Source organism: Lepidochelys kempii, chromosome 15 (genome assembly GCF_965140265.1).
Source record: "Lepidochelys kempii isolate rLepKem1 chromosome 15, rLepKem1.hap2, whole genome shotgun sequence".
NCBI lineage: Eukaryota > Metazoa > Chordata > Testudines > Cheloniidae > Lepidochelys > Lepidochelys kempii.
In genome coordinates, this window is record NC_133270.1 from 26,106,967 (window position 1) to 26,119,948 (window position 12,982).

Consider the following 12,982-nt stretch of genomic DNA (forward strand, 5'->3'; position numbering starts at 1 on the left):
AATGCAAAACAAGCCAGTTTCATGAGTGGTGGCAGAGGGGGCTTACAATCACACAGGGAGGATGGATAAAGTAAAGTGTGGTGGTTTCTAGCCTGGAGACAGAAGAGAGTGAATTTTCCAGCATAAAAGAAAGCTAAGTGGACAAAGGAGAATTGCTAGTTGGTTTTCCCCAGGAAGGTCAGGTGAGCTAGCGGGGGGGGTATGTGGCTAATAGAGTGTATGAAGCTCTTTCAGGGGGAAGGAGGGAGACAGTTGAGTCAACTCTCTCCCCTGCAATTCGTACTCTTATATTTCATACAAATCCAGCATCTCTCATGCCACTACAAGCTCTAGTTCAATTAGGCAGAGCCTCATTCATACCTCCAACCACATACCTGATAAGTTAATTTCAGTTAAGGAATCACGCGTGGTGGTTCCTACTGCAGTCAGCAGGTTAATAGACTGATCTGACACATGGTTACAGTAACTAAGATTGAGCTTGGAAAGCAGAGGCATGTGCCTAATGATCAATCGCAAAGAAGCATCTGTAATATCCAGACCAGCCAAACGCAGCTCAACTACGTTCCGTAGTTTACTTCGGTTGTCAATTTGACCTGTAAGACAAAAGTTTACAAAAGTTTTTGTTTGTTTTTTTAAACTTCTCTCGTTTTGCAATCAGCAGCAGACTGAAAACCAACCCCACACAAAATGCACTGTAACTTATGGTGCCAATGCCCCCAATTTACTTAAATGGACAGTTACACATACACAGAAGTGATTTAAGTTACCTACTGTTTCAAGAAGCCCTCAAGGTAACCATCAGTGAGAGTACATTTTCCTCCTGTTTTTTTCACTTTTAGCTTGTGCATTTGACAGCACTTTATCTAAAGTCCTTTTCACTGTTTCCCCTGGCAGTCAATCACTTTCCCCTTTTGCATAGGTTCCACACAATAATGGGAACAAAAGAACAAAAACTGAGGTCTGACAAACCCAAGCCCAACTCAACAGTGAGTCAAAATGGAAGACTGAGACTTATTTCAGCTCCAGTCGTGCAGTCTGCGAGATGTGAAATGCATTTTGGCTCAATATTTTTGATGATAGCTTTGTTAATGATTTTGATAGAACTATTTGTAGCCATCAGCATGCAAGAGTCTAGAATAAATTTCCTGTTTGCACGGGCATATGAACAAATCCAAACCCTGATGGGGGAAAAGTGTGGTCCCAGTAAAATAATTAAGGGTCCAAAGACTTTAATGGAATTATTCATAGGAACAAGCACTATGCATTTGCAAGTTTAGATCCAGCATGTTTGGTAGATCACACAATATTGCTCTGAGCTGATATGAGGCCTTGATAAGGCCAAAAAAAAGCTACTGCTCCTCTGAACTGAAAGAAAAGATTTCCACACTTTTAAAGTATACACGTTTGCAGCCCGAATGGAGGAAAGTCATTTGTTGGGAAAGCTGGCACAGCAGATGAAGTGAGTGGCCAGAGGCCATAGCTTGTTATCGAGGAACTTAGCACAGGATGTCCAGCACTGTAGCTGTACTGGCCCACACATCTCACATACGTCCGCATTCTACAGAACAGGGCCCAGACGGTCAGCTAATGTAAACTGTAGTAGCAACACTGAGGTCAAGGAGCTTCGCTGATTTATTACAGCTGAGGATATGGCCCCAAGAAGTGTCGTGTCCCGCAAGCCAGCTACCTCCTATTGGCACATGAAAGACACTTGCCAAGCTACATTTATTAATAAATCCATCTGTTACCTGGCCTGTTATCTGTTGGTGGTGACAAGAGGTCTCTCATTTGTGCATCTTTTAATCCTTCCACCCACTGAACATCCAGGGTTCGGAGTAAAGGACAACTGGAACTACAGAGTGCTGAGACAGCTATCCATGAACACCCTGATAACAGCAGGTCTCGTAGACCTGGAGATACAAACAAAGGAAATGCCATAGTTGATCCTAGTGTAGAGTCCAATTTAGGTTAATTTTAAGGATAAATGTAGCACTGGTGACAGATCCTGACACTCAAAGAGTCTGCAATCTTCTGACCACAGAACAGAGCTAACACAGGCAGCGACAGGGCAAATGTCCCCGCAATGCCCTGTCACTGTACTTCACCCCTGATCTGGAATATCCACCACTATGGGTGACTGTCTCCCTGGAGACAGAGTTCTCCATCACCCATTTGACCCTAAACTTCTCTTAAGAGGCTGGCTAACAAGGCTGCTTATACTAATGATTTGGACATTTTTCCACTAGGACCTATCCCACTCGTTTCACATAGGACTCTGAACAATCACCACAAAATTTCCAGTCATACTATTGCTGTAGGATTCTGTGTCCTAATACTTCTCTCTGAGGCCACTTAGATCCCTTTTGTATCATTTTAAATTTTGTTTCATTACACATTTCACAGAGATTTCTCCCTAGAGACCCCATAATATCTAAACTGGGATCAATACACCAGTCACAATGTCACTTACCTGGGAGTCTGTTGATGAGCCAGCTCAGCTGTTTTTTAGATATGTTTGTCCAGCTAAGATCAAGGGTTACAGGCTGTCTCCTGATAATGCCACTGAGCATAAGTGGAGTGATGGATTTACAATGGTTTAGATCTATTTTGGTCCACAATCTTTTATCACAGCACCTACAATAACACCACAATTGTTAATTTGGTATTTGGTTTGAATTTTGTAATGTCTTACGAGTTAAAAATAGCTGAGAAACCAGTGTATGTATTTGTAATGGCAGCAGCAGGGAGATCTGTTTGAAGAGGCTAGGGAGAGCTCATGAATACATTCAAGCAGAGTCTGTTACACAAGTTGAAAGCTTCTTCAAGTGTTTTCATCAAAGCCAAAATGTAAGGATTTCTTCCCAACAGATGAAACCCTGTTATGGGAGGGATTTTCAAAAGCACAGTCCCATTGACTTTCAGTGAGACTGTGCTCTTAAGTCACTGAGGAGCTTTTGAAAATCCCATCGTATAGCTTCAACAAACCAGAATAAGTTCTTATTTTTCTTAGCCTTTGGACTTGAAGGTCAGTTTTGACCAAGGAGGTGCTACTGACTGTTCCGATTTCCCCAGTTTTCCTTTTAGCTAAACTCGTGAGTCTTGTAAGATTGAAATCTCCATCTCTTGCTCTGCATCTCTATTTTAATCCTACACACACAGCTTCTGTGTCTCTGCCCCTTCCATGTTGCTATAGTTTGCTATGTGCAACAGAGCCATGCAAAAATCCTAACGAACTTGCGAGAATTATCTAGCATTAGGAAACACTGTACTTAGCTGGAGAAAATCGGTTTACAAGCTTCTTGTAAAATCACAAAGGAATCCACAGTGGAAGCAATTCCATGGACCTTATTCTCCACGGAGTTATCAGTTTGTCAATTATCCTATTCATTACTGGGTAGTGCCATGAAAGAGTCTGTTATCTGCCTGTCTGGGTAAATATTAGAGTTTTGATACAACTGAGCAGCCAGCCAAGAGGATGCTTTATTGGAAGTTCAGCCAAGTGTATAAACATGGCTATGAGATTCATAATATACATTATAGCTTATTGTTGGGTTACGGTCATTGACCTATTGAGTCAATTTATATAAGAGGCCCAAAGAGACACACCATAAATGACAATAAAACAATTAGCATGGAAAATACACTCAGATATTCTACTAATGAAACTGCTGTTAAAAAGCAGAGGGTTGAGAATACAACAAACAAGTTCTTTCCCACATGTGCCCTGTATATGCAAAGATGATCTTAGAACAGCTTGAAGCACCTCTTAAATCAGTGATCAGGGGGCAAAGGGATATCTTGTCTGAATCTCAGGAGGCATTTAATAACTGGATGGAGGAAAGACTCAAGTTAATGGCAGCCAGGCAAGCACCTAATGATGTCCAGATTCAGGAACCTCTACTTCCTATACTAGTACACTGCTCTCTCTGCTGTTGTCTAACTAGAGGATTTTGGAATACAGTTGGCATGAGAGATGTTATGTGGTTGTGTGTTTACCAGCCTTGTAGGTGATCTCGAGTTCTCAAGAAAAAGCAGAACAGCTCCTGCACAAACACACCTCACCTAGAAATATTTACACTATTTTTGATTGAACTGCATTTTGTTAAAGGCCAGCATTTGTGGTCATACCCTCACTCCATGTGAACTGAGGAGAGCATCATCTTCCCCTAAAACTTCACACATGCTTAAATCCCCTTCAGGAAGAAGAGAAATTAGTAAGTGCTGATTATCCTATACCTCCATGCATCACATCATGAAGTAAGATAAAACCAGCATCATCCCCCTCAGCTCCTTACCATCTGTTCCAGGTCTTACAAACTCTCATACAGATGCACAAGTCGCTATGACTGAGGTAGCTAAAGACAGCCATCCAGACTTCCCTTTGCATCACATGGGCTGCCCCATCATCTAGGGGGAGTGAGTCCGGAGGAGGGCTGATGGGGGGTGGCCTGATTACATGGCGTTCCATCTGAATGCATTTGGGAGGAGAGAGTGAAGGTGGTGGCCGAGTAATCACCCTAGGTGTGCTTCGCAGGCTTGGCACAAGCTGGTGCCTCAGCTCCCTGGGAGTCCCATTTAACCCTTTGCTGAACCTGTGGAGTCTCTCACTATTGCACAGAGCACGTTTGGGCTCCTCATTCTCGCTCTCTGGCTCAGATTTGATGGGTTGGTGGTTCTCGTTGGCAAGGCTGTTCTCGGTTTTTTGGATCTCCTGATTGAGCTCCTTGCTGAGCTCTTTGCTCAGTTCTTTATTTGGAAGCCGCCTTTTCCGCCTCATCTTTATCTTCTTCTTGTCCCTGGGCTCAGCACTTTCGGTGCTGGGGCCCGCAGTGGGAGAGCTCGACCGCGACTGGTCACTCTCCTTGGATTTTGGAGGTGCTTCTGGCAGATCCTCCTCAGGTTCCTGTTTAAAACGCCGCAGGGGTTTGGCCATGGCAGGTCGGTCATCTGTAGCCTTCCATGATCGCCTCTGAAAAGGAAGAGTTTGAGGCTTAGTAGAGCTGATAATTAACGAGTTCGTGTCACAGGGCCTGCAAACAGCACCTTGTGCAAGAGGACATGCTTCCCAGCTGCCTGCATAGAGGGCAATAGGGTAAAGGACCACATCCAAACATTCTCCCGACTACAGTGGAACGTTAATAACTGGTGGCACCACACCTAAGACGGTATTTTAAAGAGGCATTGTATATTAAAAATCGTAAGTTCACGAGCAACCCTAAGGACTCCCGGGGACTGTTTTATATTTAACATGGATATTCCTAAAACATCCGGACAATCTAATTTTTAAGGATCTGCTGGTAGCACAGAAAGTGAGCGCCAGTTAAACAATTAATATATGCAGCAGGTAACACCACAATGTAAACAAATGCTCTCTTCCTCAGGAGATCTCTGTTGGGTAGGAGAAAACTGTCTCAGGACACTGTGGTTCAGAAAGTAAATTTCCCATTTTAAAAAACAGCCACTGTATTTCCTGAGATGCACTCAAGACCAATGGTTTTACTCACCCAAGCAGCAACGCAGGCTAAGAACACTGGGTTCATTTGATTTAGCAAGTTTTGGAACATTCTGTATTGCAATTACTAAGCCATATTCCTGGCATACTGCTATTCTGCCACTTGCTGCTGGATCCTTGAGTGGTAGCTACCCCTTTATGTCCCAAGGAGTGCACTTCATTGTCTCAGTCTCTCTCCAGCATAGTGTGTATATATACAAATGGGTGATCCTACTGACAGCCTTGATACACTGCTAGTCTGAGGAGACCTGAAGTTCACAGAAACTTTGACTGAAAGTGGGGCTGTGGAGGCGTCAGCTGGAACCTTCCTCCCTGATCCAGTCACTTTTCGTAAGCAGGAATCAAACATGACTTGTCTACTTTAATCAAATCCCACACTGATGTATGTGGGACACAGTTGCAAGAGATGTGCAATACCATGCCAAAAAAGGGGAAGATTTCGGGTCTAATCTGATCACTACAAGCAAGAGAGAAGTCAACAGTTGTTAAAACTAAAATGAAATGGCACTGTAGGAAACAGGGATGGGGTTGGCAAAAGGAGGTGTGACACTATCAACACACTGATTGTTATGCCAGAATTTCTATGCTGCTGCAATAAACTGTATGGATCTAATAAAAGGACATGCTCCTAGCTTTTAAATGGGGATGTATCATTCATGCACAGTTTGGGGGTTTTTTTGGAGCTTTAACCAAAGCTACAAGGGACTGGACTAAGGGAATTAAGATTACAGAGGGATTAGCGAAAGATGATCAACTCCTCCTTTTTTACATTTATTACAGGAGAACGAGAAGTTACTGAAAGTTAGTGACAGGTAATTTAGATTAATTAAATGGAAACTTCTTCACACGATAGTCACCTTATGTCATTCTCCATCCTAGGATATCAGAGAGTCAGAAACTAGGAGCTGGATAATTTAATGACCTACAACATTTCTAATCATATGCTAGTGTATAAAAGGCAAACAGATCATCCCTCAAGCCATCAAGGTCACCATCAAAGTCAGGACAGATTTTACCTCATGCACCATTACACAAATTAATTATGTTATTGGGTCTGGCAAGATTGGTGCATGTAGAGAGAGAGTAGAACATCAGTACAGAAAAGAGAATTTTACCCACTAGTCTTTGAAAATGACATAGCCTACGGGTCACAGGGCAGAAGTATTAAACCTTTGGATGCCCTGCTAAAGAGCCGACTTCCCCCTGCTTCCCTGTAGGGTGGCCGCGTATATGGGCCAAGACCTTTAGCCGGGAGCCCAGCCGCAGGCCCTAACGAGGGCAGGCTCAGCATAATCTGCTGAGACAAGTGGAACCAGCTGGGTTGCTGACTGGGAAGACATATAAACCCAGGGAAGAGCTCAGTGGGGGGAGGCTAGCCAGGCAGAAGGATAGGAGGGTCATGGCTCTGTCTCTGCTGGCTGGCACAAGCTTCAAAGGCCAGAGGACCCAGTGAGGGGTCGGAGCAGGGACTGGTGTTGGGGGAATTGGGACTGTACAGCCACTATAAATAAAAGAACACGGGTGAAGCACCTGCAAGAGGCGTCTGAGACCCTTTCTTTTGCCAGCCTAAGCACAGGGCGCAGGGACAAGGGGAAGGAAACTTGTGCCGCCCTGTGACACTGTTTTAACAGCATTTTAGTAGAGGATTGTACAATAGGAAATATTTAAAAAAAAAAAAAATCAACTAATCTCAGGTGGAAACCTCTGTGTGAATCCAGAAAGAGGATGTTTTCTGATTCTGAGATGCAAATATGCAGTAAAAATGGTAGCAAAGACACTGCAATGGGATTGCTAAAGAAACTGAACCACAATGCAGCTCACAGAACACAAGAGGGGAAAAAAGTGGAAGCACACAAATTAAAGAGGTGTCAAAGTACCTTTTTCCTGAAGAGTTTCTCTTCTTTACCAAGTTTTAGCTGTTTCAGGAAAGAAAAGAAAACAAATAGTTTATTTTTTGTGTAGGTATCTAGTAAAAATTCATACTATACCAATTTTCTTCAATTAATAGCTGGTTCGGTGAATGGTTACAGCAAAGCATAATGAAGCAGGCAAATTAACCCACTATACAATAATCAAGCCACACTTTGTTTCTTGCCTTTCTGAATACTAATGGTTTGTGGTTTTCAATGGCTGAAGTCCATCAATGAACATTTAACATCTCCCCATAATCTCCTCCCCAGTGTACTGTGGTGTCACTCTACAGAACCATCAAAGTGTCCCACATTCTGGAGGCATGTAGGAAACACATACCAGCATCCTCTACTAAGTCAAATAGTTTTTAGTGCCCATAAAGGCAAGCAGATAACAGCACTGGCTAGAGAATAACAGCACTGGCTAGAGACCAAACACATGCGGACTGCCACTGTGCATGCAGCCCCCCTACTCTGCCTCTGCAACTTCAATCACTACCTGTATCACCTCTATTTCAAATCTTGGGCTGTTTACCGTAGTGAATTTATGTGTACTACAAAACTAGCACAAAAACTCCCACTAAACACAACTGAAATCACCACACGTTTACTCATGACCGAAGTTAAAGCCAGGTCCCCCCTTTTCACTTCCATAGACAAGCTACTCTGCAATCCCTAGACGTTAAATTAAACTAAAGCATTTGAATGCTTTCTGGCCCAAATAAACTGTGCAAGTCAGATTTTAAAAAGTTACCCAAATTGCAGCTGAAAGCTATAGATAGATTCCTCCTGCTCTCTGTAAGTTGTTGAGAATATTATCTCAGATGCTGTAAGGATCAGTTACTTAGTGAAGTATGACTACTGCTTATGTAGTTATGGCTAGTTAGAGAAAGCTATTGAGTGCCACCCAGTGGCTAGAGATGAAAAGGGTTGACTGAAACTATTTTTGACCACTCCCCATTTAAAAAAAAAAAAAAAAATCCTACAGTGCGGCTCACTTAGTTCAGAATTTCTTTTTTAAAGTAAATAGCCAGTTCTTTGCCCTGTGTTCTCTGTCCCTGAATAAAAAAAGTAAAGTAAAGTAAAGTTCAGGTGGATAAACTTTACTGTTCTGCTTGATGGATAATTTTCAAAAAGAAATGTAAAGTACTATGTAATTTCCTTTGTAACTATCACTTGCTGGAATTCAAGAGACTCAAAGGAAAGCTCAAAGCAGAAGTGCAAGAGACATCAGCCCCTGACCCACAACAAGTGCCCGTGTGTGTGCGCACATTAAGGAAATGAGGTTCTATCCTCTCATACCCGTTTTCTCATAGCAGGTTCTTGGGGTTTCTCAAATTTTCTTTTCCTTCGCATATGCGCATCATCTGACTTTCTCCTCAAAATAGAATCAACAGGCGTTTTTTTGGAATGTTCATCAGATTTCCGCCTGGGGGTTTCTTCACATTCCCCTTTCCGTTTTGCTACATCTGTTACTTCCTTATTATCTCTGTTCATCTTCTGTTCCTTAAGCAGTGAGCCTGGGAGATTCGACGCATATTTGAATCCTGGTCCACGCTTTTGCTTGTACGCCAAAGAGAGAGAAAACACAAACAAACTTTATATCTTATGTCTTTTTTTTGCTGTTTACAATGCATTTCATCTGAAGCTTGTCTGGTTACAAGCAGTTGATTAAACACTAAGTGGCTATTCACAAGCAGTCAGTGTGGTAAAGAATTTTAACCTCTAAGGAGTTTTTCCTATTTGTAACATACCTTCTACCTCCATCTCAGATAATAAAGAATATAATATTTCACTAGTTGTAAGGGACATTTCAGATTTTGTTTAATACAGATTTACAAAATTTAAAAAAACAACAGCTTTTAGTTTGGATTTAAACATCCCTCCTCTGCAGGATTTCCTACAATGTTTTGGTTACAGTCTGTCAGTGCATAGAATCCTAAAGTGAAAATGACTGCAAACAAGAGGAGTGCTGACTAATTTCTTTTCTTTGTCTCAGCTGAATGACGTACAATAAGGAAAAGCAGAGAAGATTTTTAAATAGTCTCAAGTTATTTGACAATGTGTCTCTTTGTTTACTACATGGATTTTTAGACTAACAGTGCTTTTGTTTCATAGCCATAACAAGACAGCAAAAATAGATCTGGATGTTAGAGAGAATACACCAGATTTAGTGTCTCATGCTTATGTCATATATTCCAGTGAAACTCACTTTCCCAGTTTTCCCTGCATGGTTGCACTTTGGACATTCCCAGCAGTTCGGTAGTTCATCGTTAACCACACCATCTGATTCCTTCACCTAGAGGGAAAGAGGCATAACCCGTTTGCAATTAATAGTGTTAAGTGGCAGTGCAAGTCCACATACAGATTATTGTCATCTCAAAGTAGTCATTACAATAGCAGGGGACAGACTTTTTGCACTGCTATCCTGTATCGCAGATCAGTTGTTTCTCTTCCAGTGGCTCTAGGATAGATGCACTAAAGGAACAGCACTACCTTGTTGGCACTATGACATGCATACTCCCAACCCTGTAAGTTTACTCACCAAACACCACCAACAAAACAAAAACCAAAATCAAAAACAGACTGGCCAGTTTGGTACTTGAGATGGATTTTAAATTTTGGCTTGTTGGCTGAGATCAGGAGTATTCCCTGTTTAATAGTTGACGCATTCTCTATTAAGATACCATATCCTGTACTTGTAGAGAAATGGGCTGTCCAGTTGCCTAATCTAAGACTGTCCCCTCCTTCATCTCCAATTTACAATACACTCTTTCACTCATTTCCCTCCAGTGGGCTGGCAAGAAGATCAGCCTTTTAATAATAAAATAAATAAATAATCAATCACCCAGCTCTTATACAGCACTTTTTAATTGGAGGATCCCAAAGCACTTCACTAAGTAAGTCAATATCATTATCCTCATTTTACAGACACAAAGGTCTCCTTCCCATCCTCATTAACATGGAAAAGTGTTTTTAAAAGTGAGGATTTTTGTAATGTACTTAAGAGTGCTCCTTAAAATGTTAACCTCGACTCCATGCAGGAAAATAACCCCATGCCAGGCTGCAGCCCAAATACCAACAAAATGGAATTTGCCAGGTCAGTTACAGGGGACAGGCTGAAACTTTCATTCAAAGATATGGTGTGCCTAGCAATTTTATTTTATAGCCCCCTTGCCTTCAAAGTTAGCCATTTCTTCTTCATCAATTCAATAGGTAGTATACAGAGAAGAAAAGCTCATTCTATCCAGTTTATTAGTATTGTGTTTGTTTTTTAAAAAAGACAGTCTCCAAAACTGCATTAAGGGCTATATGGTATAATTATCAACATGGTCGTGCCCTGAAGAGCTAATGGGATAAAATTTTCATAAGCCCTTAATTCACTTTTGAAAGTGGGACTTAGGTGCTTTTGAAAATTGTACCTTTAGTCTTATTTTAGATATGGCACAGTGGAATTAAACAGTAGGGTCGGGATGGGGTGAGGAAAGACAAGGATTATGGTAGTGAGAGCACATGGCTACTCATTTATGGCATGTTCATACCTTGAGTCAATTACAAACTTAAAAAAAACTGTTAAAATTAGATTCACTTCTTGACATTGTGGAAGAAATGCATCTGAAGATTTATATTTATACGGAAAGCAAAGTAGCTTGTAAGGAGGACATTCAATACATTATGGCAGGTTGGAAGCAAGGCCAATAAGACATCAAGGCTAGAATTACCAGCAGGGTAAAGGACACGAGGGGGCTAAGTCTGAAATAGAGGCAAGGACAGTGCTATAAAGGGCCTGGAAGACTCATGCAGTCCAAAGAAAAGCTCCAAAAAAGAATTTATTGTAAGTCAGTGAAAAAGCTCATTCTTATTTGCATATTCTCCTGCAGTACTAAGAGGGCTACAGTGTGGAGCCTCTGAACCAGACAGACAGCGACTGCTCTAGTTTCCCTATCCAGTGAGAGTGATAAGTCAGTTGTTTTGTTTTTGAAGAGCCCTTTCAGTTTTAATAATCTCAAGCATTGTAAGCAAACAGGGGAGGAATTTTAAACGTTTTTATCTTGACTATCACTTAAACCTCCCTTCCCCCTTCACAGGTGTGGGACTGTGCCACGAGTTATATAGATCCTCCATCTTTAGGAAACAGCCCCTGGGGCAGTCCCAAGTCAGAAACAAGTTATTTCTTGGGCTGAATAGATCAAATTCTACCTAAAAGGAGACAAAGGCCATTAGGCCCCTTTGCGTGAAGTTTAAAGCACTGAATAGATGTGGGTAGTTGTAGGCAAACTAATGAGACACACAAAAACCTGCCACTGAATCTGTCAAAAACCAAGCAGCAGGTAGATGTCTAAACCACAGCTTGTAGCTCCTTCAGCACTGAATGTCCAGCAGGACGACAGCAATTCAAGGTATCTAAATGTGGAACTACACAACTATGCAGTTGTCCTATTAAAGGCTGTGGGAATCACAGTGTTTATCTGACCACATTAAGCAAAAGCCATGTGCCATGGCAGTGCTAGAATAAGAAGGGGGTGACACAAGTGGGGAATGAAGTGTACTGGCACAGCAGTGTTTGTATAGAGAAGGTCTTAGACTCCATGCATGCTTCTCTACCAGTGCACCTAATGCCATTCATCCTCTTGCACTCATTAGCAATAAATTCATTCACAAGGTTTGGAAAAAATAAGCTGCCCCAAGAACACATCTTGATGACGAAGAGACTAAAAGGAAAGAGGGAACACTCTTCTATTGAGAAAAAACTAAATGTGGTTCCTTAGAAATCTGAAAACACTGGAGGCTCCCAAATCCCTGGTGGGATAGTGTCCTTTTCGTCCTGTAAATAAATGTCACTAAGGCAGCCACCCTGAGTGGATCACCTACAGAAAAGGCATTGGAGGATACCACACTGCTACAGGTCACCAGGAATTCTGGGAGCTCCAGAGAAGCTGAGGAGATACACAAGTCTCCCAGGCCACACAACACTTTCTTAGGACAAGCTGTAAGGGGCCCCCCAAAAGCTCAGTTTGACATGGTGTTTCCGGCCAGGGATAGGGAAGGGAATCCTAGGGTGTGTTATCTGTTTTTACTTGCTAAAAACAAAACAAAAAACCTACACCTATTTTCCCAGGGCAGAACTGCAAATATCTCAAACTTTTCCATTTTCACAGACACTGGAAGTGATTCTTCTATGTTACCAAACCAGCACTTGGCTGGTTAGTCTCTGGTCATGAATATGCAGGACAGCAGTAGTACTTGCTTGAATTTCACAGGTCTGACCCACATCCTGCATAGCTAGCTTGCATGTCAGCAAGCCCCAAATTTGGTTTGGGGAAGTCAGTGCTTCAACTGTCACTAAACAGTGATTCTGTCCTGCAGGCCAAATCCTGAATAATGTTACTCTGTGTTGCTGGAGGGAAGGACAGAGGAAAATTTGGAGTAGTTTGGGCATGTGAGTTTGGTGTACTGCAATAGTGAAGCAGTGCTGCAGGTCAGGACTGACGTGCCCTGCAGGACAGACTACGCAGCTCCTTCCCCTGCTAACCACTAGCTCCACTCTTTTGCTAACACA

General features: G+C 42.1%; 2 protein-coding genes across 6 annotated transcripts in view; one reads left to right on the top strand and one right to left on the bottom strand.

The window, feature by feature from the left end:
• Positions 1-12,982, top strand: part of RNF34 (ring finger protein 34) — a 64,738-nt gene that overhangs the window by 23,605 nt on the left and 28,151 nt on the right. The window lies entirely within an intron of this gene.
• The window catches only part of KDM2B (lysine demethylase 2B), a 176,010-nt gene that overhangs the window by 6,647 nt on the left and 156,381 nt on the right, over positions 1-12,982 (bottom strand). For all 4 annotated transcript variants that reach the window (XM_073313300.1, XM_073313301.1, XM_073313303.1 and 1 more), the window contains 7 exons: positions 9,634-9,721; positions 8,725-8,993; positions 7,390-7,428; positions 4,296-4,969; positions 2,471-2,634; positions 1,749-1,910; positions 375-593 (listed from right to left, as the gene is read on the bottom strand). In XM_073313300.1, coding sequence (XP_073169401.1) covers positions 375-593; positions 1,749-1,910; positions 2,471-2,634; positions 4,296-4,969; positions 7,390-7,428; positions 8,725-8,993; positions 9,634-9,721 — 1,615 coding nt within the window. The remainder of the gene's footprint in view (positions 1-374; positions 594-1,748; positions 1,911-2,470; positions 2,635-4,295; positions 4,970-7,389; positions 7,429-8,724; positions 8,994-9,633; positions 9,722-12,982) is intronic.